At 45.1% G+C, this 26,047-nt stretch overlaps 1 protein-coding gene, 1 long non-coding RNA gene and 1 pseudogene across 3 annotated transcripts in view; 2 read left to right on the top strand and 1 right to left on the bottom strand.

Annotated features, from left to right (window-relative positions):
- The window catches only part of ABRAXAS2 (abraxas 2, BRISC complex subunit), a 30,547-nt gene extending 25,373 nt beyond the window's left edge, over window positions 1-5,174 (top strand). Inside the window, exon 9 of one of the 2 annotated variants that reach the window (XM_032281954.1) lies at window positions 4,683-5,174. In XM_032281954.1, coding sequence (XP_032137845.1) covers window positions 4,683-4,948 — 266 coding nt within the window. In that variant the 3' untranslated portion in view covers window positions 4,949-5,174. Of the gene's footprint in view, window positions 1-1,590; window positions 3,763-4,682 lie in introns of those variants that run through there. The other variant, XM_032281953.1, reaches the window with a different exon arrangement.
- A 1,925-nt stretch (window positions 5,175-7,099) lies between these two features.
- LOC116554098 overlaps window positions 7,100-26,047 on the top strand; it is a 20,128-nt gene continuing 1,180 nt past the window's right edge. Inside the window, exon 1 of the long non-coding RNA XR_004270046.1 lies at window positions 7,100-7,138. This is a non-coding gene — a long non-coding RNA (uncharacterized LOC116554098). The remainder of the gene's footprint in view (window positions 7,139-26,047) is intronic.
- Window positions 25,654-26,047, bottom strand: LOC116554097 (annotated as a pseudogene).

The following is a 26,047-nucleotide window of genomic DNA, read 5'->3' on the forward strand; positions in this document are numbered from 1 at the left end:
CTGGGATTACAGGCACGCGCCACCATGCCCAGCTAATTTTTTGTATTTTTAGTAGAGACGGGGTTTCACCGTGTTGACCAGGATGGTCTCGATCTCTTGACCTCGTGATCCACCCGCCTCAGCCTCCCAAAGTGCTGGGATTACAGGCTTGAGCCACCGCGCCCGGCCCCTGAATAAATTACAGTATGTTACAAATATGTATAATTTGCCAATTTACCGTTGTAAATTTTCTTTGAATTGTGGTATATATATGTATGATAGAATATTATACAACCATTGAAGTGAATTTGAGTTAATGCCCAATATATATTTTAAGTAAAAAAACTAGGCCTACCATGGTGGCTAACGCCTCTAATCACGGCACTTTGAGAGGCCGAGGCAGGTGCATCACTTGGCGCCCAGGAGTGTAAGACCAGCTTGGGCAACATGGCAAAACCCCCTCTACTAAAGAAAGAAAAAAAAATTAGCCAGGCATGGTGGCGTGCACCTCTAGTCCCAGCTACTTTAGGAGGCTGAGGTGGGAGAATCACCTGAGCCCAAGAGGTCAAGGCTGCAGTGAGCCAGGATTGTGTCACTGCACTCCAGCCTGGGTGACAGAGTGAGACCCTGTCTCAACAAACAAAAAACTAGGATATAAAACAGTATAAACAGGGTCATCTCAGCCATGTACAGACAAACATGTACATGTACAGACAAACACTCAAAGCTGGGTAATAAAACCGGAGTTCAACAAGGATTAGTGACTTCTGTAATACAGCTAGGAAGTAAGGGCCTGATATTTACAATTTAGGTCTCTTCACTTGAAATCCTGTGCTCTTTTTATCCTGATGGTGTTATTGGGGTGATGGAATTGTGGGCAGCTTTTATTTTCTTTCTTTGTTTCTAAATGTTCTAAATATTGCACAAGTGTGCATCAGTTGTATAGTAGTTTTTAAGAAAAATTTAAATGTTACCTAGAAAAACCTTCAAGGCTATATAGACTATGTGGGTTCTTTCAGAACATTAATAGAGTAAAGCTGTGGGTTCAGTACCTACTTAACAAATAGGGCTTTTAAAGTTTTAACGAGAAAGAGGTGTATAAGTGTATTATGACAGGTAGCTATAAATAAATTGGTTTTCTGATAGGATGCTGCTGAGAAAAGAATCTCACACTCCCATGCCGTGTACAGGACGTTACCATTTCAACCTTGGGGCCCCACAGTGTCAGGCAGTGAGCCCCACACCCGGGAACTAGCACAGGATGTGGAGTGACACAGCCTGCATTCTGAGTCTCAGGCCCACTTCCCGCTGTCCCCAGAGTCACATCACCTCACCTTTCTGAACTCTGGTTTCTTGGCATATATAATGGAAACCGTAATAGTAATGATAATGATAACACTTCAGAAATTTGTCGTGGGCTTAAATGAATTTAATGTTTAGGGAAATGCTTTGTAAATTATAAAGCACTATGCAATTGTAAAATAATTAGTAGCAGTCAACTTCATTGCCCCACTGCTACTTTCCAGAACGTTTGGGTTGACCCTGTTATATATTGAGATGAAAAGCTGTGAGAATCTAGAAAGTGTTAGAAGTTTCTTTGTTTTCATCCAGGATTGCAGCAGGCAGTGTTAAGCAGACAGGTGCCGTGTGAAAGTTTGGAACCAGCGTTCAGTCCTCGGATGCCCTATTCTGGGTTTGCAGCTGAAGGTAGAAGTACCCTTGGAGATGCAGAGGCCTCTGATCCTCCTCCCCCCTATTCTGATTTTCACCCAAACAATCAAGAAAGTACTTTGAGCCACTCTCGCATGGAAAGGAGTGTTTTTATGCCTCGACCTCAAGCTGTGGGCTCTTCCAATTATGCTTCCACCAGTGCCGGACTGAAGTATCCTGGAAGTGGAGCCGACCTTCCTCCTTCCCAAAGAGCAGCTGGAGACAGTGGCGAGGATTCAGACGACAGTGATTATGAAAATTTGATTGACCCTACAGAGCCCTCTAATAGCGACTACTCACATTCGAAGGATTCTCGACCCATGACACATCCCGACGAGGACCCCAGGAACACTCAGACCTCCCAGATTTAACTAAACAAAAGAAACTCTGCACCTAGCACTGTTTTTCTTCATTGCTTACCGAGAGGGTTTTTGATAACTTAATCTGGGGGGAGAACTGCTTTCTCAGATACCTTGACTCCCAAGAAGAGAGTCCTTGTGCACAGAACTGGTAGGAGCCTCCATCCGCTGGTGTTTACCTTTGGATGTAGGGTGCAAGTTTCATGACAGAATAATTAAGATAATCAAATTGTCCTAATTCTGGTGCGATTCATGGATGTACTGGTAAATTTAGGCAAAGTGAAACTTATCAGTGTAGTTTCTGTTCTTTAAAATAAATTGGAAATTAGAGACTAAGCACAATTAGTCTATAAATGTTCTATAAATCAAAAACTTACCTCTTGCACTATCATGCCTTGAAATTTACTTTTTCAAAGGGAAACAAGTTTAGCAGCAGCCTTCAAAGAACTTCTTTCTATGATGAGCCAAATTCATCTTTGCCAGAAAAGAAATTTTGTTAATTCTAAGAAGCCTGATTGGAACAAATCAGATATACCTTCTCTTGTCTGCATGAATTTGTGAGATCAAAAAAGAGGGCTTTCAACTTTTTTCTACTAGCCTGATATGTATTATCACTTAAAATGGTTGCCTTTAAAAAAAAAAAAGTAGAGATACTAACTACCAGTAAGTAATCATCAAAATAAATATGTCATAAAATAAATTAATTATTTTTTTCTTGGTGGATTACAGTGACTGCTGTGTTGCACTAGCACATTTATGGTCTCTGTTCTGGAATCTTAAAGGACACACAGCTGTGGATAACAGAGGGAGTTATGTACCAGACCTGAGTTTTATAATGAACAGATTCCAGACACGGTAGGTTTAGCTGAGTTCATACAGAAGGGATATAACTCATTTAGATCTTCTGACAAATCCTAGTGTTAGTTTTATTTGTGGAGGAAAGACATTTAATAATAAACTGTTTGGGAATATTGGTGAATAAAGATTCATTTTCAAGCTGAATAACCATACTTATTTTAAGTTGCCATTTGGGGAATAATCACAGTATGTGTAGAGACTCTCTTGGGATGCACTTAAATTTTTATTTAATGACTACTTGTTTTCTAGTTTTGCCCACAATGTGTGAAACCACTAAGACACTCAGGAGCATGTCGGCTTCTGGTTTGGAAATGGCAAGACCCGCCATTTATGACAAGGACGGCCACAAGGTTAATACTTGGAGTTTAACTGCCTTTCCTTTGAACTAGTTAAAACCTGTAAGAATAAAGAAGTTGTTGGAGAGGCTTAAAATCTGGGTTCTGAAAAAGTAGTTTCGGTTTATAGGATAGACATTTACTCAGCTCCAGTTCCAGTGCTAAATTAGACGATATGATACAGACCAAAAGTGAAACGCTACAACTGCCATTCCTTGGATAGCCGCTCTGTGGGCGTCTGTATGTTAACTACTCTCCTGGTTTTGTTGGCCTTACACCACTGCCATTTGATTTAAAGTGCTGCAGACCACTGTCTCTGCAAATGTGTTCCAGTTGTGATCAGCTACCTACCCACTCAGCAGCTTCAGCACCAGCGTGAGTTTATTTTTTGAGTGCCATTGCCATCTCCTTGGTTCAGGTTTTGACATTCAGGAAAATATTTTTATTTTGATGCCATACTGAAACCTACAATGTATATCTGACAAAGCGGTTAAATGTGACAATAAAAACTTACTTAATCACGGTACCGTTGTTTTCATGTCTGTCTCGGCACCGGATGAGGCCTTGCCCCAGTGTACTCATCCTGGCAATTCATAATGAACTTGGAAGAGCTTTTTAAAGGGTATCAAAACTCACCTCATACAAAGCTTTTGTCAGGCTGGTTTCAGGAGAAATCCAGGAACACCACTTGCTCAAATGTTCTGTTTTTTTTCAGAAGTTTCAGTTTCCAAAACGTTTCTGTTGATTTCAGGTTACCTACAAGACTAAGTATCAATTGAGTATAAAACCGAGTCTTGGAAAGGGCCCTAAAAGGCATCTTCCACAGAAGAACAGATCTTGTTTAAAGTGATTCCTCAGCCTGGATCCCCTAACAATGGAGATACTGTAGAACTTGTTACCCAAGAGTGTCTTAGGAATTGTGGGGTCACTTTAGAAGGAGGGTCGGCTGGCTAACACATGTATTCTGGATTCTAAGGGTGCCATTCCGATTGAGTGATGTGTATCTCTTCCGAAATGCAAGGGGAGAGTGTTTCCAGCAGGGTTTTAACGTGCGAATTACAGCGTTTTAGGATTCTACTCAACACCTCCAAGAATTTGGAGAAAAGGAGACTGGATTCTTTCACTTCAAAGTCTGGAAATGCCCAATTACGTATTGTAGTTGCTTTTTCTGGAGTCAAATTAAAACAGAAATCTCATCCCCAAATATTCAGGATATGTATTTTTTAATTGCAGACACAGTGGGGCATTGACCATAACTGCTTTAACAAAAATATTTAAATTGTCTTGTAAGTCTGTGTTTTAAGGAGATAAAAAGAATCTGAGATGATGTGAAATAAAAATATAGTGGAAATAACTCATGGTTATTAACTGTGTTCTGGGTCTGACTTACGTGGTTGTAGGTTTCATTTCAGTTACTGAAAGATCTTTCTTTTTTCAATAGGATCTGCTTCGTCCTTTCCCATAGCAAACTTGAATTCTGCCAGACAGGCAGGAAACCTGAAGGCAAATGGATTTGTAAATGTGGTGCTAATAAATAATGAAAAATGTTTACTTATCAACTTTATGACACACAGATTTTGGAAAAATCTAGGATGTAGCTTAGCTGTCTTCCTTTTATACAGTGATTTTTGTAATGTCCTAAATAAGGTGAGTCAGGACATACAGTACCTCCAAACTGGGTTACTCTGGGGTTCTTCTGATCCCTAGAGATGGGGGGAGGAGTACCTTCTAGCAGTGAGGCTTTGTAACATCTGCAAGCAAATGTCCCTCTGGATGCCAGATGTGACATGTGGTCCAGAATGTAGTGCTTAACAAAAGAAAGCTCATTGCAGTATATTTGTAATAGCAAAAACCAGGAAGTGACATGAATGCTAATGTAGGGGAATGGTTAAATTTTGATACACTCCAGAAGAAATAGTCTTTGCAGCCATTAACAATATTGAGGTAGAAATCAAAAAGATGGGTGGGCACAATGACTCAGACCTGTAATCCCAGCACTTTGGGAGGCTGAGGTGGGCAGATCCCTTGAGCTCAGGAGTTCAAGACCAGCCTGGGCAACATGGTGAAACCCCATTTCTACTAAAAATACAAAAAGTAGCCTGGCGTGGTGTCGAATGCCCATAATCCCAGCTACTGGGGAGGCTGAGGCACGAGAATCACTTGAACCCTGTAGGTGGTAGTGGCAGTAGCTGGAATCTTGACACTGCACTCCAGCATCTTTAGGCTTCAATCGAATAACAAAAAAAAAAAAAGATTTCTTGGCCGGGTGTGGTGGCTCGTGCTTGTAATCCCAACACTTTGGGAAGCCGATGTGGGCAGATCACAAGGTCAGGAGTTCGAGACTAGCCTGTCCAATTTCTTTCTACTAAAAAATACAAAAGTTACCCTGGCATAGTAGCACACGCCTGTAGTCCCAGCTACTAGGGAGGCTAAGGCAGGAGAATCACTTGAACCTGGGAGGCAGAAGTTAATGGTGAGCTGAGATCATGCCATTCCACTCCAGCCTGGGCGACAGAGTGAGACTCTGTCTCAAAAAAAAAAAAAAAAAAAAAATTCTTGACATGGAAGACACCAAATAAACCCAGGTTTCCAAACGGTATGTTTGATCTGATTTTTGTGGGGAAAAACTAGTATTGTTCTTGATAGAAAACAATCTGGAAGGATATTCACCTAAGTGTTTACAATGTTGTCCCAAGATGTGGCAAGATGGATGATTTTTTTCTCTTTCACTTGTTTGCATTTTATCACTTTTCTGCAGTTAGTGTTTATATAACAAAAGACTTCAGAAATGGTGGTCACTGATTACATGAGTTATTTCATGCACACCACCTTAAAGGCGATGCTGGAAACATTCTTGATTCTCTGGGTTTCTTCCCCACGCTTGAATTTTTCAGCTCTGTGGCCAGCATGAGATCAGCCTTGGTGGGGCTGCTGTCTTCCCTGCAGTCAACCTTTATCTCATTTCCAGATAAAAATCGCATTTTGTTTTGCCTTGACACTGATCTTTTTTTTCCTAATAAATCTGGAGCCTGTTCAACTTTACTTAGTTCAGAACCCATTTCCTAAATTTCCGAGAAACACTTAAGAAATAACTTCAGAGATTGAAGGTAATTCAAAACTGGAGCAATTCTTTATATTTTTCTTAAGGCAAATGTGTCTACTGCAACATGGATGTTTTGAGTCTTAAAATGTAAGGTGGATCTCCTTGGTTTTGCAGATACTCTCTTTGCAAGATTCTTTCTTTTTTTTTTTTTTTTTCTGAGACACTGCACTCCAGCTCTGTCGCTTAGGCTGGAGTGCAGTGGCACAATCTTGGCTCACTGCAACCTTTACCTCATGGGTTCAAGCGATTCTCCTGCCTCAGCCTCTCGAGTAGCTGGTATTGCAGGCGTGTGCCACCACAGTCAGATAACTTTTGTATTTTTAGTAGAGACCATGTTTTACCGTGTTGGCCAGGCTGGTCTTGAACTCCTGACCTCAGGTGATCTGCCTGCCTCGGTCTCCCAAAGTGCTGGGATTACAGGCGTGAGCCACCACAGCCAGCCTGTTTGAAAGATTTTTGTGTCATGCTTACAGGAAAGGCTGGACAATGCCTTTCCTGCCAGGTTTTCCCTTAGGTTGTATTAAGTATTAGGAGATGTAGACCCTTGTTAGTCCAGTTCACATACAAACAAGTCTGGGAGGTGTTTTATTGCAAAGTAAATCTGTACAAATTTGGGACATTTGTTGTGGCCAACCAGTTGTGGGTTCTGCTTGGTAGAGATGGAGCCATTCGGTCTCAACTGATGTGAAGCATGATTTATCTGTACTAGAATGTGTATCATCCAAAAGATCTTGTCCAGAGCCAGACGAGGTGGGTCACGCCTGTAATCCCAGCACTTTGGGAGGCTGAGGCAGGTGGATTACCTGAGGTCAGAAGTTCAAGACCAGTCTGGCCAACACGGTGAAACCTTGTCTCTACTAAAATTACAAAAAATTAGCTTGGCATGGTGGCGGACACCAGTAATCCCAGCTACTCGGGAGGCTGAGGCAGGAGAATCGCTTGAGTCCAGGAGGTGGAGGTTGCAGTGAGCTGAGATTGCGCCACTGCACTCCAGCCTGGAAGTAAAAAAAAAGGATAGGATTGTGACAGATTGAGATGAACTCTTTAAGGGTTGTGTAAAATGCATCTCCTAACTTCCTATCTTACATGTGTGCCAGGAATCTACGCTATGCTTATTATTTCCAGAGAGCCGTTACTTAACAGTTCCCGAGTTACACTCACATAGACATAACTTGAAACTATGGACAAAGTCTTTTTTGTTTGTTTGTTTTTGTTTTTGAGACAGAGTGAGGCGAGATCGCACCACTACACACCAGCCTGGTGACAGGGCAAGACTCCGTCTCAAAAAAAAAAAAAAAATTGTAAAAATGGGGTCTCACTTTGTTGCCCAGGCTGCCCTCAAACTCCTGACCTCAAGCGAAGTTCTCGTGTTACAGGTGTGAGCCACTGCACCCGGCCTACGTTTTAAATTTCATTCAATTTTAATTCATTCAAATCTAGATTTAAGAAGCTGCATGCCGCCGGGCGCGGTGGCTCACGCCTGTAATCCCAGCACTTTGGGAGGCCGAGGCGGGTGGATCACGAGGTCAAGAGATCGAGACCATCCTGGTCAACATGGTGAAACCCCGTCTCTACTTAAAATACAAAAAATTAGCTGGGCATGGTGGCGCGTGCCTGTAATCCCAGCTGCTCAGGAGGCTGAGGCAGGAGAATTGCCTGAACCCAGGAGGCGGAGGTTGCGGTGAGCCGAGATTGCGCCATTGCACTCCAGCCTGGGTAACAAGAGCGAAACTCCGACTCAAAAAAAAAAAAAAGAAGCTGCATGCCATGTGGCTAGTAGTTACCATATTGGACGACATAGGATGCTGACCCCTCATTTCACAAAGAGAGAATAACCGAGGCAAGAGTAGCATGGTGATGGGCCCAAGGTCACAGAGCCACTGAAAGACCCAGAGCCCAGGCCTCCTGCCTCCTCTTACAGCTGTGTCTGCTCCAGACCATGACGGGCTTGGAGAATGTCAGCTCAGGAAGGACAGCAGAGATCCTCTCCGGCAACATTCGTCCCAGATTGAAATAAACAAAGAACAGGCTGGAGCATTTGCTCTGAGCCCCCACGGGGCTTGGCATCCTGCTCAGGAAGCATGGCTGTCCTTAGCCCAGCCCGGGACGTTCTTCATAGTGTCCTGGCACCTTGGATGCAGGCTGGCCAGAGTGGGAAGGGTAAGGGGACTTGCCTGGGGCAGCTGCAATCTCTGTGGCCCTTGTCCTGGTAAGCACCCTCCTCCCCCTGCTCAGGCTGTGACAGGGAAGGCTGTATCCAGCAGAAGTCAACCTCATTTCTGCAGCTCATCCACACCTTCCACCTGCTCAGTCCTTGGCCTGCCTGCTCATGGGTACCCAGGTGGAGGATCAAATTAATCCCCTTTTTCATCCGGAGGCTGGCATTCAAATCTCCACCCACCCAGGGAGAGTGGGCACAGAGTTACGGGCGAGGCTCAGTGACATCCAAGCCCTCAGGAGAAGGGGGATGGCAAGAGAGAGCCCTGGCACCTTGCTGTAGCCATCTGCTCCTGACCCGGCCTGAGTGCGCTGTGCCTGAGCAGACGCTGGGAGAGGGTGCTCCAGGCACCGGGAGACCAGGTGGGACCCATTGCAGCCCCATTTTCTTAGCACCTTCTCTCTCCCCTTCACTCTTTCTCTTTTCTGTTCTCCATCTCTCCCTCTCTCACCACCCCTTCCCTTCCCTTCTCTTTTGTTCCAGTAGGTTTTTATCAAGGTGTAACATATATACAAAAAAGGACACAAACTATACATGTATTTCTTGTCAGATTTTCACAAAGTGAACATATCTATGTAACAGGCACGAACATTAAGAAACAGAACATTTGGCCAGGCATGGTGGCTCACGTCTGTAAGCCCAACACTTTGGGAGTTTGAGGTGGGTGGGTCACCTGAGGTCATGGGTTCAAGGCCAGCCTGACCAACATGGCAAAACCCCGTCTCCACTAAAAATACAAAAATTAGCTGGGTGTAGTGGTGCATGCCTGTAATCCCAGTGACTTGGGAGGCTGAAGCATGAGAATCACTTGAACCTGGGAGGCAGAGGCTGCAGTGAGTTGAGATCTCACCCTTGTACTCCAGCCTGGGAGACAGAGAGTGACTCCATCTCAAAAAAAAAAAAAAAAAAATTAGCTGGGCATGGTGGTGGGTGCCTGTAATCCCAGCTACTCGGGAGGTTGAGACAGAAGAATCACTTGAACCTGAACCTGGGAGGCAGAGGTTGCGGTGAGCTGAGATGGCACCACTGCACTCCAGCCTGGGCGACAGAATGAGACTCTCAAAAAACAAAGAACAAACATAAAAACAGAACATGCCTGTGGCTTACATGCCCCTTCATGTCCCCCTTGGTCGTTACCCCTCACTCCGTGATCCTCTCTCAACAGAAATTGATTTTGTCTGGTTGTAGACATCCCTGCTTCTTTTACCCGACATGATGCTTGCATGATTGATTCAGGTTATTGAGTACCTAATGGCCAACTGTTGATGGACATTTGAGACTTTTGAAAGGAGGGTGCCAATGCTGCCGGTGTGAACATTCTCGTTGTGTGTTTTGGGAAACAGATGTCAGGTGTCTGCATTTATTTGGGGTCTATGGATAGCTAAGGGAGAACTGCTGGTGAGAAAGGCTGCAAATATTCAGCGTTAGTAGATACAGTCGACAGTTTCTCAAAGTTGTCCTGCCAGTTCACACTCCCACAGCAAAGAGTGGGCCTTCCAGGAACTCCATCTTCAACCACATCGGTATTGTCAGTGTGAATCGTGTAGGCCATTCTGCCTAGCGTGTAGACGCTGCGATTTGCAGTTGCATTGCCCCGGAAGCTGAGGAGCCTGTTTGGTCCTGCACTTGTTTTTCTGCCATGCTGTCTGTTTTTTCTTATAGATATTCCAGATATGAGGTTTAAAATATACATGCATGTCAATGTATATGTGTGTGTGTGTGCATGTATGTATATATACACACATATATACAAACTATCTTCTTTCTCCCATTTAATAGCTTGTCTTTTTACTGTTTTTTTGGGTGGAGGGAACAGAGGGTCTTCCTCTGTCACCCAGGCTAGAGTGCAGCGGCACAATCATAGCTTACTGCAGCCTCCACTTCCCAGGCTCAAGTGATTCTCTCACGCAGCTAGGACTGCAGGTGCACACCAGCACTCCCGGCTGATTTTTTTTTTTCAGTAGAGGCAAGGTTATGCCATTGGTCTCAGACTCCTGGACTCAAGCAATCCTTCTACCTCCACCTCCTGAAGTGTTGAAATTACATGTGTGAGCCACCTCACCAGGCCATTTTACTCTCTCAAAAATGATTTTTGCTGAACAGAAATTCATAATTACAATCTAGTCTAATTTACCAATTGTTTTCCTTTATGGCTCTTTTAGTATCTTGTTTAATAAATTTTTACCTAGGCCGGGCGCGGTGGCTCAAGCCTGTAATCCCAGCACTTTGGGAGGCCGAGGTGGGTGGATCACGAGGTCAAGAGATCAAGACCATCCTGGTCAACATGGTGAAACCCCGTCTCTACTAAAAATACAAAAAATTAGCTGGGCATGGTGGTGTGTGCCTGTAATCCCAGCTACTCAGGAGGCTGAGACAGGAGAATTGCCTGAACCCAGGAGGCGGAGGTTGCGGTGAGCCGAGATTGCGCCATTGCACTCCAGCCTGGGTAACATGAGTGAAACTCCGTCTCAAAAAATAAATAAATAAATAAATAAATTTTTACCTACCCAAGGCCATGAAACTTTGAGTTTGTTTTGGGTGGTTTTTTTTAAGAAGCTTTATTGTTTTAACTTTTCACATTTTAACTTTTGTATATGGTATGAAGGAATAGTTATATTTTTTGTATATTTTGTAATCTAAAGGCCAACATTTACTTTTTCCCTATGAATATTCAGACAGTCTGGGCAACATGGGGAAACCCCATCCCTACAAATACAAAAACCTTAGCCAGGCATGGTGCATGCACCTGTAGTCCCAGCTACTTGGGAGCAGGAGGTGGGAGGAATGCTTGAGCCCAGGAGGCCAACGCTGCGGTGTGCTCTGATTGTGCCTGTAAATAGCCACAGCACTCCAGCCTAGGCGACAGAGTGAGACCCTCTCTCTCAAAAAAAAAAGAATGTCTAGATGATTCAGCCCCAGTTGTTAAAAATTATCCTTTCCTACTGCCCTGAATTATTATGTTTGTCATAAATCAGACACAGATCTGTTTCTGAGCTTGCTTGCTTTCCTTCTTTCTTTCTTTTTCTTTCCTTCCTTCTTTCTTCTTTCTTTCTTTCCTCCCTCCCTCCCTCTCCTCCCTCCCTCCCCCTCCTTCCTCCCTCTCCCTCCTTCCCTCCCCTCCCTCCTTCTTTCCTTCTTTCCTCCCTCCCCACTACTTCTTCCCCTCCCTCCCTCCCTCCAGCCTGCCCGCCCTCCCTCCCTCCCACTCTCTCTCTCTCTCTTTCTTTCTTTTCCTTTCTTTTCTTTTCTTGACAGAGTCCCATTCTATCCCCCAGGCCGGAGTGCAGTGGCCCAACCTTGGCTCACTGCAACCTCCACCTCCTGGGTTCAGGCAATTCTCATGCCTCAGCCTCTCGAGTAGCTGGGATTACAAGCGCCCATCACCATGCCCGGCTAATTTTTGTATTTTTAGTAGAGATGGGGTTTCGCCATGTTGGCCAGGCTGGTCTCAAACTGCTGACCTCAAGTAATCTGCCTGCCTTGGCCCCACGAAGTGCTGGGATTACAGGTGTGAGCCACTGCACCTGGTCTGAGCTCTCTTTTGTTCTAGAGGTCTCTTTATCTTAATGTAGGCTAGCAATAACTGTTACTGTCTGGTAGTATAAATCCTGTAGCTTCGTTCTTGGTCACTCTTGGCTGTTTGCATTTCCATATATATGTCAGAATTAGGTTGTCAATTTTTGCATGTCCCATATAATCTTGCTGAGATTTTAAAAATATTGCATTGATGCTATAGACCAGTTGGGAAGAATTGACATCTTTACAATATTGAGTCTCCTAATCCATGAACTAGCTGTCCATGAATTTTGGTCTTGATTAATTTCTCCGCATACTGCCTTGGACTTGGTAAGGAGAGCTTGCATGCCTTTCATTTGTTTTGCTCCCAGGTGGTCGATGTGTATTTCATGTTTGTATGCACATCTGTATTATTGTAAATAGTATCACTTAACATTTTTACATTCTACTTGTTTGTTCCGAGTGCATGGAAAGGCAAGTGACTTTTGTTGATGCTGATCTTGTATTCAGTAACCTTGTTAAATTTGATTATTAATTCTTTTCTTTTCTTTGATTACTAATTCTAAGAGTTTACAATTGTTTTCCCTTCTGTGTATACAGTCATGCTTCCTGTCAATACAGACAGCCTTATTTCTTCTTTCACGGTCTGTACACTTTTCACTTCTCTTTTTACCTTTCATACTTGCTTGGGCCTCAAATATAATGTTAAATAAAAGTATGTATCTCATGCTTGATCTCAGAGAGAAAGCTTTCAATTTTCCACATTCAGTAAGATGCTTTCTGGCCGGGTACGGTGACTCACACCTGTAATCCCAGCACTTTGGGAGACCAAGGCAGAGGGATCACTTGAGCTCAGGAGTTCGAGACCAGCCTGGGCAATGTGGTGTGAAACCTCATCTCTACAAAATACACACACACACAAATTAGCTGAACATGGTGGCGTATGCCTATAATCCCAACTTACTCAGGAGGCTGAGGCATGAGAATCGCTTCAACCTGGGAGGCAGAGGTTGCAGTAAGCCGAGATGGAGACATTGCTCCAGCCTGGGCAATAGAACAAGACTCAGTTTCCAAAAAATAAATAAATTAAAAAAAATAAGATACTTTCTGTAAATTTCTTTTTTGGCAGATATTCTATGAGACTGAGAATGTTTCCTTAAACTTCTATAATCTTTTATTTTCTTTCTTTCTTCTTTCTTATTTCTTCCTTTTTTTTTTTTTTTTTTTTAGGTACTCAATTGCCGCAGCCTCCATCCCCCAGGCTCAAGCCATCCTCCCATCTCAGCCTCCTGAGTGCTGGGACTAGATGCACGTGACACCACGCCTGGCTAATTTTTGTATTTTGTGTAGAGATGGGTCTTGCCATGTTGCCCAGACTTATCTCTAACTCCTGGGTTCAAGCCATCCACCTACCTCGGCCTCCCAAAGTGCTGGGATGACAGGCATGAGCTACTGCACCCAGCCTTATTCCTTGTTTTCTGGTAAGTTTCTTTTTATTACTATAAATGAATATAAAATGTAATCAAACACATATGATTTTCTCCCTTTTTGAGTTAAATGTGGTAAATCATATTGATTGATTTTTAAAAGTTAAAATAATCTTTCATTTGTAGAATAAACCAAGTTTCTTGTTAAAGGTATTCACTTTGCATATCTCACTGGATTTCATTTGCTAATATTTTGCTAAGGGACTTTATATCCATGTTCCCGAAAGAGATTCACCTGTCATTTTCCTTTCTTATCACATTCTGGCCGGGCACAGTGGCTCACGCCTGTAATCCCAGCACTTTGGGAGATCGAGGCGGGCAGATCACCTGAGGTCAGGAGTTTGAGACCAGCATGACCAACATGGAGAAAGAAACCCCATCTCTACCAAAAATACAAAATTAAATTGCTGGACCTGGTGATGGATGCCTATAATCCCAGCTCCTCAGGAGGCTGAGGCAGGAGAATCGCTTGAACCCGGGAGGTGGAGGTTGCAGAGAGCTGAGATCGAGACATTGTTCTAGCCTGGCCAAGAAGAGCGACACTCCGTCTCAAAATAAATAAATAAAGAAATAAATAAACATCCTGCTCAGGTTTTAAAATCAAGATTATATTGGCTTTGTAAAATCAGCTGCGCAGTGTTCCATTTATTACCATTCTCTGGAAGAGTTTGTGTAACACTGGGGTTATTTTTTCTTAAACTGTTTGAAATAATTATCTGGTGAAGCCATATGTGTCTGGTTGTATGTGTGTGTGTGTGTGTGTGTGTGTGTGTTTATGTGACCTGATCATGGCTCACTGCAGCCTCAAACTTCTAGGATCAAGCAATTCTCCTGCCTTAGCCTCACGAGTAGTTAGGACCACTGTTGCCCAGGCTGGAGTACAGTGGCATGATCTTGGCCCATTGCAAACTCTGCCTCCCAAGTTCAAGCGATTCTTCTGCCTCAGGCTCCTGAGTAGCTGGGATTACAGGTGTGCGCCACCATGACTGGCTAATTTTTGTATTTTTAGTAGAGATGGGGTTTCACCATGTTGGTCAGGCTGGTCTCAAATTCCTGAACTTGTTATCTGCCCGCCTCCCAAAATGCTGGGATTGCAGGCCTGAGTCACCAATTCCCTTGGCTTTCTTTCTTTTCTTTTAGAAATGGGATCTCACTATGTTGCCCAGGTTGATTCAAATTCCCAGGTTCAAGCGATCCTCCTGCCTCAGCCTCCTGAGTAGCTGTGACTACAGGTGCATGTCATCTTGCCTGGCTTTTTTTTTCTTTTTTTCCTTTGAGAAGGGTCTTTATGTTGCCTTCATTTAAAAAAAGATATTTTCCCTTTCTTTCTTCCTTTCTTCCTCCCTTCCCTTCCCTCCCTCCCTCTCTTTTTCTCCCTCCCTCTTTCTTTTCTTTCTTTCTTCCTTTCTTCCTTTCTTTTTCCTTCTTCCCTCCCTCCATCCCTTCTTCTTTTCTTTTCTTTCTTTTCTTCCGATGGAGTTTTGCTCATGTTGCCTAGGCTGGGGTGCAATGGCACTATCTTGGCTCACTGCAACTTCTGCTTCCTGGGTTCCAGCGATTATCTGCCTTAGCCTCCTGAGTAGCTGGGATTACAGGTGCCGACCGCCATGCCTGGCTAATTTATTTATTTATTTTTTTTGGTATCTTTAGTAAAGATGGGGTTTCACCACCTTGGCCATGCTGGTCTTGAACTCCTGACCTGATTCACCCGCCTCGGCCTCTCAAAGTGCTTGGATTACATGTGTGAGCCACCATGCCTGGCCCATGTCTGGTAATTTCTTTTTTTTAATTTTATTTGTTTATTTTTTTTCTTTTTTTTTTTTTTTTTTTGGAGGGTTTTTTTTTTTTGTTACCCAGGCTGGAGTGCAATGGCGCGATCTCGGCTCACCGCAACCTCTGCCTCCCGGGTTCAGGCAATTCTCCTGCCTCAGCCTCCTGAGTAGCTGGGATTACAGGCACGCGCCACCATGCCCAGCTAATTTTTTGTATTTTTAGTAGAGACGGGGTTTCACCATGTTGACCAGGATGGTCTCAATCTCTTGACCTCGTGATCCACCCGCCTCGGCCTCCCAAAGTGCTGGGATTACAGGCGTGAACCACCGCGCCCGGCTATTTATTTTTCTTTAAAAAATTTTTTAATTGTTTTTATTTTTTAAAGTAGAGATGGGGTTTCTCCATGTTGGTCAGATTGGTCTTGAATACCCGACCTCAGGTGATCCACCCGTCTCGGCCTCCCAAAGTGCTGAGATTACAGGTGTGAGCCACTGTGCCCGGCCTGCCTGGTAATTTCTAAGTAGGTACTGGACATTGTACAATTTGTGTTTTTGATTGCTATATTTTGTTGTATTCCTTTAATGAATGTTGGGCTGTGTTGTGGTGGACAGGTTATGGATGGATCAGTTGAGGGCTATTAAGCTTTTTAAGAGCATGGTGTCTAAAATTTTTAAAGAGAGAAATTTAGAAGCTCAAAGAAATTTTAAAAATCTGAATACATATTCTTCAAAGCTACCCCCCAAAAACTAGGAAGAGAATATGAAAGTCTGTTAGTTTGATGAATTACTGGGGAAGTTTTGGCTTCTACTGTGGGAAAACTTTTTCACAGTTGCTGGCAGATTTTATTAATTTTTTATTTTTATTGTGCTCAAATAGCAGATCTCAAATGTTTTGGTCCTAGGACCTCTTTAGACTCTTAAAATATTTGGGGACCCTAAAGAGCTTTTGTTATGTGGATTATATTTATCAATGACTTCTATTAAAAATGAAAATCAAGGGCATTATATTTATTTTTATTTTATTGTATTTTCTAAAAAGGTAGAGATGAGATCTTGCCATATTGCCCAGGCTGGTCTCAAACGAATCAACTCAGGCATTCTTCACATCCTGCCTCCCAGAGCGCTGGGCTTTGCAGGTGTGAGCCACTGCACCTGGTTACAAAATTGAGGAAACTTAAAATTTTCATCCATTCGTTTCTGAAATAACAAACTGACACAAGAACGGAAAACCAAACACCACACGTTTTCATTCATAAGTGGGCATTGAACAATGAGAACACGTGGACACAGGGAGGGGAACATCACACACCAGGACCTCTGGCGGGGGAAGTTGAGGGAGGGATGTGTGTACACCATGGCACGTGTATACCTATGTATATAAACCTGCATGTTCTGCACACGTACCCCAGAATTAAAGTATCTTAATTTAAAAAAAACAAAAATAACAAACCCACTAATGTGAATACAAATAACATTTTTAAGTGAAAAGTAACCATATTTTCTTTCCTTTTCTTGTTTTTGTTTTTGTTTTTGAGAAAGAGTCTTACTCTGTTGCCTAGGCTGGAGTGTAGTGGTGTGATCTCTGCTCACTGCAACCTCTACCTCCTGGGTTCAAGCGATTCTTGTTCCTCAGACTCCTGAGTAGCAGGGATTACAGGTGCCCACCACCACACCCAGCTAATTGTTGTACTTTTAGTAGAGACAGAGTTTCATCATGTTGGCCAGGCTCGTCTCAAACCCCTTACCTCAAGTGATCTGCCCACCTTGGCCTCCCAAAGTGCTGAGATTACAAGTATGAGCCACCGCACCCAGCCAAGTAACTACATTTTCTAAAACGAAAACACTTAGTAAGAACAGTAGTATTATTTTACACTTTTATAAATCTCCTTAATGTTTGGCTTAATGGAAGACAGATTTTCATATCGGTTTCTATATTCAATCTCTAGCCCCTCAAAAAACTCCATCATACACTCATAAAATAATAAGAGTAGAAAGAGGTAAATAACAATTTAATAGTATTACTATCATTTTCTTTTTTTGAGACAGAGTCTTGCTCTGTCACCCAGGCTGGAGTACGGTGGTGCAATCTTGGCTCGCTGCAACCTCCGCCTCCTGAGTTCAAGTGATTCTCCTGCCTCAGCCTTCTGAGTAGCTGGGATTACAGGCACCCGCCACCACGTGTATTTTTAGTAGAGATGGGGTTTCACCATGTTGGCCAGGCTGGTCTTGAACTCCTGACCTCAGGTGATCCACCCACCTCAGCCTCCCAAAGTGCTGGGATTACAGGCATGAGCCACCACACCTGGCCAATTTAATATTATTATTAAAGCAGTTTGGGCATCATGAACCCCCCTGAAAATGTCTCAGGGACTCCAAGGAATCTCTGAACCACACTTTAAGAATTGCTACTTTAGAAATCAGTGTCCTTACGAGAGCAGTTGGTTCATAATGAAAACCTGCTCATGGAAGTCAAGCTCATGGGTGAGGCAAGGCCGAGCGTTGGCAGTAAAGCTGCGATCACTGGAGTGGCAGTTCCTGGAACTGCGAGCGTCACGTCTGTCAGCTCTTCACTGCCTCCTCCTGTGGCATCTCAGCTCTTTCTGCTGCGATCATGTTCCTCTTCCTAATGTACATTCTTTAGAAGCTTTTTTTTTTTTTTGAGACAGGTGTCGCTCTGTCGTCCAGGCTGTAGTGCAATGACAAGATCATGGCTCACTGCAGCCTCAACCTCTTGGGCCCAAGTGATCCTCCCATCTCAGCCTCCAGAATTACCAGGACCACAGGCGCATACCATCATGCCCAGCTAATTTTTGTATTTTTTGTAGAGATGGGGTCTCCCTATGTTGCCCAGGCAAGTCTCGAACTCCTGGGCCCAAGCGATCCTCTTACCTCATCCTCCCAAAGTGCTGGGATTATAGGCAAGAGCCACTGCGCCCAGCCAGAAGTTTCCTTTTTTTGGAGATAGGGTCTCACTCTGTCCCCAGGCCGGAGTGCAATGGTACAACCTTGGCTCACTGTAACCTGAGCCTCTTGGATTCAAGTGATTCTCGTACCTTAGCCTCCCAAGTAGCTGAGATAACAGGCATGTGCCACAACATCTGGTTAATTTCTGTATTTTTTGTAGCGATGGGGTTTGGCCATGTTGGCCAGGCTGGCCTCAAGTGATCTGCCTACCTTGGTCTCCCAAAGTGCTGGGATTACAGGCATGAGACACCGTGCCCAGCCCCAGAAGTTTCTTTAGTGAGTCTCTGTTGGTGGTAAAGTCTCCCAGGTTTGTTTATGTGAATAATTTTATTTTCATTTTCACCTTTGAAAAATACTTTGTCTGGATTTACAATTCTGAGTTGCCAGTGATTTTCTCCCCCTGGAAGGCATTAGCCTACTGCCCTGTCCTTCATAAGGCTGCTGTCAGTCTAATTTTTTTAACATGATCCATTCATTCTCTCTGATGGCTTTTATTTTTATTTTTATAGAGACTGGGTTTCACCATGTTGACCAGGATGGTCTCGATCTCTTGACCTCGTGATCCACCCGCCTCGGGCTCCCAAAGTGCTGGGATTATAGGCATGAGCCACCGTGCCCAGCCTCTGGCTGCTTTTGTGATTTCCTTGCCTTCAGTGTGCCCCTGTGGTGTAGATTTGAGGCAGCTTTCAACCTTGTGTCGACTTTTTCTGAGGTCATTCTCTCCATGCCCTTTTTGGATCTGCTATTTCACTATTGTTCAGAATAGTCAGTTTCTTTCCAATCCCTTTTAAAAATCAGCATTGCAGTCTTACATGGAAGAATTTTATGGGCTTCAGTCCTCAGAATATGCCATTCTACATCAAACCACTAAAAACATAAGTTATTTTAATGAAGCGTTTAGTCTATTTACATTTATATAATGATATGTTTGTATTTAAATAGAAGACTTTAATATTTATTTTCTTTTTCTTTTTTTTTTTTGAGACAGAGTTTTATTCTTGTTGTCAAGGCTGAAGTGCAATGGCGAAATCTCAGCTCACCGCAACCTCCACCTCCCTGGTTTGAGCAATTCTCCCGCCTCATCCTCTTAAGTAGCTGGGATTACAGGCATGTGCCACCACGCCCGGCTAATTTTGTTTGTATTTTTAGTGGAGATGGGGTTTTGCCATATTGGTCACGCCGGTCTCGAACTCCTGACTCCAGGTGATCCACCTGCCTCAGCCTCCCAAAGTGCTGGGATTACAAGCGTAAGCCACTGCGCCTGGCTTTAATATTTATTTTCTATTTATCTTATCTGTTTTATTTCTTTTTTTTTCTCTTTTTTGCCTTCTTTGGAAAAATCAAGTATTATTTTAAGTTTAGCTGTCTCAGGAGTCATCATATACTTTCAAACAGACTCTGTGCATGTGTGTGTGTGTTTATCTGGTTTTTCTAGTTGTTTTCAGGGGGAAAATTGGCAGGCTCAAAGCTATTGCATCACAGCTGGAAGCAGAATCCCTGATGAACTCTTGAATGGGGCTTTGCTGCAAGTGGGTCATAGCTGAAAGAACTAGCTGTGAAGAGCTTGGACCCCAGCTTCACGCACACCAACAAGGTTGCATTTTTACGCAGTATAGACTCAGAGCCACATGGGGGGCAGGAGCAGGGTGATTTAGCAGAAGGTGGCGCATGGGCAATTGGGCCTCTCAGACTAGGAGTGAATTCTGGCTTGGCACTTTTACTCTCGGTGAGACTTTGAGCCAGTTACCAAGTTTCTTTCTTTCTTTCAGTTCTTTTACTTTTTTTTTTTTTAGAAGGAATTTCACTCTTGTTGCCCAGGCTGGAGTGCAGTGGTAAGATCTCAGCTCACCGCAACCTCCGCCTCCTGAGTTTAAGCAATTCTCCTGCCTCAGCCTCTCGAGTAGCTGGGATTACAGGCATGAGCCACCACGCCTAGCTAATTTTGTTTGTATTTTTAGTAGAGATGGGGTTTCTCCACGTTGGTCAGGTTGGTCTCAAACTCCCAGCCTCAGGTGATTCACCTGCCTTAGCTCCCAAAGTACAGGCATGAGCCACTGTGCCCAGCCTTACTTTTTTTTTTTTTTTTTTTGAGATGGGCCTTGTCCTGTCACCCGGGCTAGAGTGCAGTGGTATGAACATGGCTCACTGCAACCTCAACCTCCTGGGCTCAAGCCATCTTCCCACCTCAGACTCCTGAGGAGCTGGGACTACATGTGCATACCACTATGCCCAGCTGATTTATTTATTTACTTAAGAGACACTCTCACTCTGTCATCTAGGCTGGAGTGCGGTGGTGCGATCTCAGCTTAGTGCAACCTTGATCTCCCAGGCTGAAGTGATTCTGCCACCTCTGCCTCCTGAGTAGCTGGAACTACAGGTAGAGATGAAGTGTCACTGTGTTTTCACTATATTGCCCAGGCTGGTCTCGGACACCTGGGCTCAAGCAATCCTTCTGCCTCGGCCTTCCAAAGTGCTGGGATTACAGGTGTGAGCCACTGTGCCCAGCCTTTTTAAATGTTTTATAGAGATGAGGTTGCATCATGTTGCCCAGGGTGGTCAGAAACTTCTGGGCTCAAGTTGTCCTTCCACCTCAGCCTCCCAAAGTGCTGGGATTACAGGTGTGAGCCACTGCACTGAGCAGCCTATTTCTTTATGAAATAGGGACCATACCACCCGCCTCACTGGGATGCTGTGGGAATTAAATTTTGCCTAATTTTTGTTGTTGTTGTTGTTGTTGTTGTTGTTTTGAGACAAGAGTCTGGCTCTGTCACCCATGCTGGAACGCAGTGCCACGATCTCAACTCACTGCAACCTCTGTCTCCTAGCCTCAAGCCATCCTCCCACCTCAGCCTCCTGAGTAGCTGGGACTACAGGCGTGCATCACCATGCCTGGCTCATTTTGGTACGTTTTTGGTAGAGTTGGGTATTCACCATGTTGTCCAGGCATGTTGCCTCCCAAAGTGCTAGGATTACGGGTGTGAGCTACCACCCCTGGTCTTGGCTAATGTATGGAAAGTAGTTAGTACTGGCCGGATACTAAGCCAGCCCTGAAGAAATGGATGGTGATGATGTTGTTAAAACAGTTGGGCCTCACAGGGCCTGTGGCTCATACCTGTGGTCCTAGCTACTTGAGAGGCTGAGGCAAGAGGATCACTTGAGCCTAGGAGTTCAAGACTAGCCTGAGCAACATAGTGAGGCTTCATCTCAAAAAAAAAAAGAAAAGAAAAGAAAAAGAAAAATCACTGGCCTCTCAATCCTTAGCATTTTGCAGACCACCAAAGACCTGGAAGGGGTCAGAGGCTGCTGCCTGGCTGGCCCAGCTATTGGAAAGAGGCCTGGGGAAAGGTAGGAAGAACTGTGCTTTCCATCCTGGAGCGGGCTGCCCTTCCCAGCCCAGGGTGGGTGTGCTTGGGAGTAGGATCCTCTGCGCATGTGCAAGGAAGCCCTCCCAGGACCACAGCCCAGGTTATGCTTGACCTCTTCCCCTAAGATTCCCATGCCAGTCTCCTGCCTCCGCCAACCTGTTTTCTCCCCAGCCAGGGCAGGCAGATCAGGTCCTGCTGGCTGGCTTTTGAAGACCTGCTTTTAACTTAGCCCCATGGCTGGGATAGGGCCAAGTGAGGAGACCTCGTGAGGCTAAGCTAATCAATGCCCTGAAGTGACATTTCTCTTATCAGTGGTTCTTTACCCTGGCTACATGTCAGAATCCCCGGGTGAGCTTTAACAAATGCCACGCTGGGGCCCATCTCTGGGGCTTCTGGAGCAGAGCTGGGGCCATTGGCAGGGTTCAGGAGCTCAGCAGGTGATTTTATGTTTTTTATTTTTTTTTTGAGACAGAGTCTCACTCTGTTACCCAGGCTGAGTACAGTGGCACCATCTCGGCTCACTGCAACCTCTGCCTCCTGGGCTCAAGAGATTCTCCTGCCTCAGCTTCCCAAGTGGTTGAGTTGACCGGCACCCACCACCACGCCTGGCTAATTTTTGTATTTTTAGTAGAGACGGGGTTTCACTTGAACTCTTGACCTCAGGTGATCTGCCCGCCTTGGCCTCCCAAAGTTCTGGGATTACAGCGTGAGCCATTGGACCCAGCCACAGCAGGTGATTTTAATGAGCAGCCAGTCTAAGCCTCCAGTCATTCAAATATGTAGCCTGTTGAGGCTGGAAGAGCTCCAGAGCCCCTCCCTCTGGCCCTCATCCTCCATGGGGAGATTGAGGCCTGTGAGGAGCACGTGGGCTGGGAATGAGGCTCTGTTTCCTGCCCTGCCTGGGACCTGAGACTACATTCCCTTTTTAGAGCACAGCGTGGCAGTGAGCCAGCGTCTCAGCCCCAAAACAGGTCAGGCCAGGGAGGAGTCCAGGCCTGGTGACCACAGCTGCTGTCACTCACAGCACACCCACTGCCAGGCTCTGGGCGGGCACCTTCCTTGCATCACATAGGTGGCATTATCCACGCTCTTTGGTGATGACAGTGAGGCCCACTTGGCCAAAGGCCACCTGGGAGGAAGTGACCCAGCGAGGAATCATCCCGAAGCTGCCTGATGGTGAGGCCTGCGTGTGTCCCATGAACCCTTCCTCTCTCCCTCCCTCCCAGGGGAGACCACCAGTGCAGGAGTCAGCTGACAAGGCCCCTTCCTGGCACTGCCAGCCGGGCCAGCAGGAGGAGAGAGAGGCAGGAGCAAAGACCTGCTCATCTGAGCCTCGGTGTCTCTGGCAGTCCAAATGCCATCTGGTCCTCAATGCAAATATATTTCTAGGAAATCGTGATGTCCAGACTGTGACAGCCTCACCTCTGTACACTTATATAATCATTAACAAATGTCTGCCATTAAAGAGAAATGACTGTCATTTGACACCTATTCTTCATTTCCAAACATAGATATTTACCCTCCTCCTGAAAAGAGGGGATTCTAAAACAGATGGCTGAGCTCAGCTCTTCCTGATTTGCAGGAAACAATTCTCCAAATGTAAAGGGCTCAACCCAGCCTCCCAGCCAGGGTGTCCTTTGTGTCCACAAGGTGAAGGCTCCTACTTAGATTCAGCTAAAATGACCCTTCATGAAGGAGTGGCATTCTTTTACTTATTTTAATTAATTAATTAATTTTTTAAGATGGAGTCTTACTCTGTTGACCAGGTTGGAGTGCAGTGGTGTGATCTTGCAACCTCTGCCTCCAGGGTTCAAGCGATTCTCTGCCTCAGCCTCCCAAGGAGCTGGGATTACAGGCACCCGCTACCATACCTGGCCAATTTTTTCATATTTTTGGTAGAGATGGGGTTTCACCATTGTGGCCAGGCTCGTCTTGAACTCCTGACCATGTGATCCACCCGCCTCGGCCTCCCAAAGTGCTAGGATTACAGGTGTGAGCCACCACACCCGGCCTATTTATTTTTTGAGACAGAATCTTGCTCTGTCATCCAGGCTGAAGTGCAGTGGCCCAATCTCGGCTCACTGCAAACTCTGCCTCCTGGATTCAAGTGATTCTCCTGCCTCAGCCTCCCGAGTAGCTGGGATTATAGGCACGCACCACCATGCCTGGCTACTTTTTGTATTTTTAGTAGAGATGGTGTTTCCCCATGTCAGCCAGGCTGGCCTTGAATTCTTGACCTCAAGTGGTCTGCCAGCCTCAGCCTCCCAAAATGTTGGAATTACAGGCATGAGCCAATGTGCCCAGCCAGCCATTGTGCCCGGCCCCAGCCTTTCTTCTAGAGGAATGTGTTTAACTATGTTACCAGGAAGTGCAGTCTTCCACCTTTTAGATGACAAAAATGCTTCCAAGGACACAAGGCATTCAGGCAGCTTCGGGATGATTCCTGGCTGGGTCACTTCCTCCCAGGTGGCTTCTGGCCAAGAGGGCCTGACTGTCAGTGCTGTAGGAAACCCTTGAGGGTAGACGATGGGGGCTTTGAGGTCACACGGCAAGTGCTGGGCCCAGCTTGGCCACTGACTGCAGGAATTTGGACAGATCGTTTCTCCCTGCGTCTCCACCTCCCCACCACTGCCCTCTGTAAGGGAGCTAGGGCAGCTCAGCAGTCCATGAACCTGGCCACCCATCAGGATCACCTGGAGAGCTTTTTGGTCTGTTGCCTTTTAAACCCCTCGTCTCCTCTGAAGCACAGCCAGGTTTGGGGACTCCTGGCCAGCAGGATGCTGAGCCCGCAGCTCTCACGGTTTGAGTGTCTGGTGGAAAGCTGCAAAGCCCTTGGCCCGCCAGCATGTCTGACCTGATGTTTTTTGCCCACTTCAACTCCTGGCGTGTTGTAATGATGACAGATCTGATCATCCTGGGATGGCCCATTCAGGCTTAGAACTACATAGTTGACATTCGTCAAGCCCTTAGGAGGGGCCAGGCTTCCTCACACTGGTTTCTCGTTTACCCCCCAGAACGTACTAAGAGGTAACTACTGTTACTAGTTTTTGCTTATGGCTAAAGAGACCAAGGGACAAAGTATCTTGCATGCCTTTAGGTTGGGACTTGATGCGTGGAGCCACGACTGGAACTTGGAGGGTCTGGCCCCAAAGCTAGTGGCAATAGTCACTCCATCACTCAGTCAAAGAAATGGGGCCACCCTGGGGATGCAAGGTGAACCCAGCAGGAAAATGGTTACTTCCCTGTTGGAAATAGATGCTGGGTGCTGCAAAGAAAAATTAGCACTGAGACAAAGGATCTTTCAGCAATGCAATTTTTACTTCCTGGACTGCAGGAAGGGTACCCTTGCTAGCCACTGTGCCATGAGAGTACAATCAACAAAGGAAAACACACACATTTATCCCTTAGGCATTTGGGGTCATCCTTACTGCTGTGTCTGATCTCTGTTGACTGGAGCCAGACCTCACAATCTAAACTAAAACCTAACCGGCTAACAACTTAAAACTTTTCTTTTTTTTTTTTGAGACGGAGTTTCGCTCTTGTTACCCAGGCTGGAGTGCAATGGCACGATCTCGGCTCACCGCAACTTCCGCCTCCTGGGTTCAGGCAATTCTCCTGCCTCAGCCTCCTGAGTAGCTGGGATTACAGGCACGCGCCACCATGCCCAGCTAATTTTTTGTATTTTTAGTAGAGATGGGGTTTCACCATGTTGACCAGGATGGTCTCGATCTCTTGACCTCGTGATCCACCCGCCTCGGCCTCCCAAAGTGCTGGGATTACAGGCGTGAGCCACCGCGCCCGGCCCAACTTAAAACTTTTCTAAACAGGTAAAAGCAATAGAGAGCTGGGATGTGCCTGTGAGCACGTCCAGCACAGATATCTTGGTTAAAGTACAGTGACATAGAATGTACTATGTGACTGTAAGCACAGCATGTCTAACAGCTACATAGAATAGGGATTAACAAAGAGTTATTAGCACACTTATTCTTTTTTTTTTTTAACAACTGGTAATCAGTTTATTAAAATAGCTGACTTAAGCATCTGCAATGGTGACTTCCACCTCAACTCCTGGCTCAATGCTGTTGGAAGTCATGTGCTTAACAATCTCAGAAGGGCTGTGCAAGTCAATGAGTCGCTTGTGGATTCTCATCTGGAAACGATCCCATGTCTTAGAACCTTCGCCACAAGGAGTTTTTCTTGTAATGATTCTCAAAGTCTTGGTAGGTCCTTTCACTTTGAGATTCTTTTCCTTTGCTCCTCTGATCACGTCAGTACATACCTTCTCCAGGGATTTTATGTTGTGGCTCATTACAGTGATTCAGATTTGGTGAATTGCCACCTCTGTTTCCACAGGTGTTTTTCTGGTATCCTTAAAAGGCAT

Source organism: Sapajus apella, unplaced genomic scaffold (assembly GCF_009761245.1).
Source record: "Sapajus apella isolate SASKATOON/1434 unplaced genomic scaffold, GSC_monkey_1.0 scaffold13, whole genome shotgun sequence".
Lineage (NCBI taxonomy): Eukaryota > Metazoa > Chordata > Mammalia > Primates > Cebidae > Sapajus > Sapajus apella.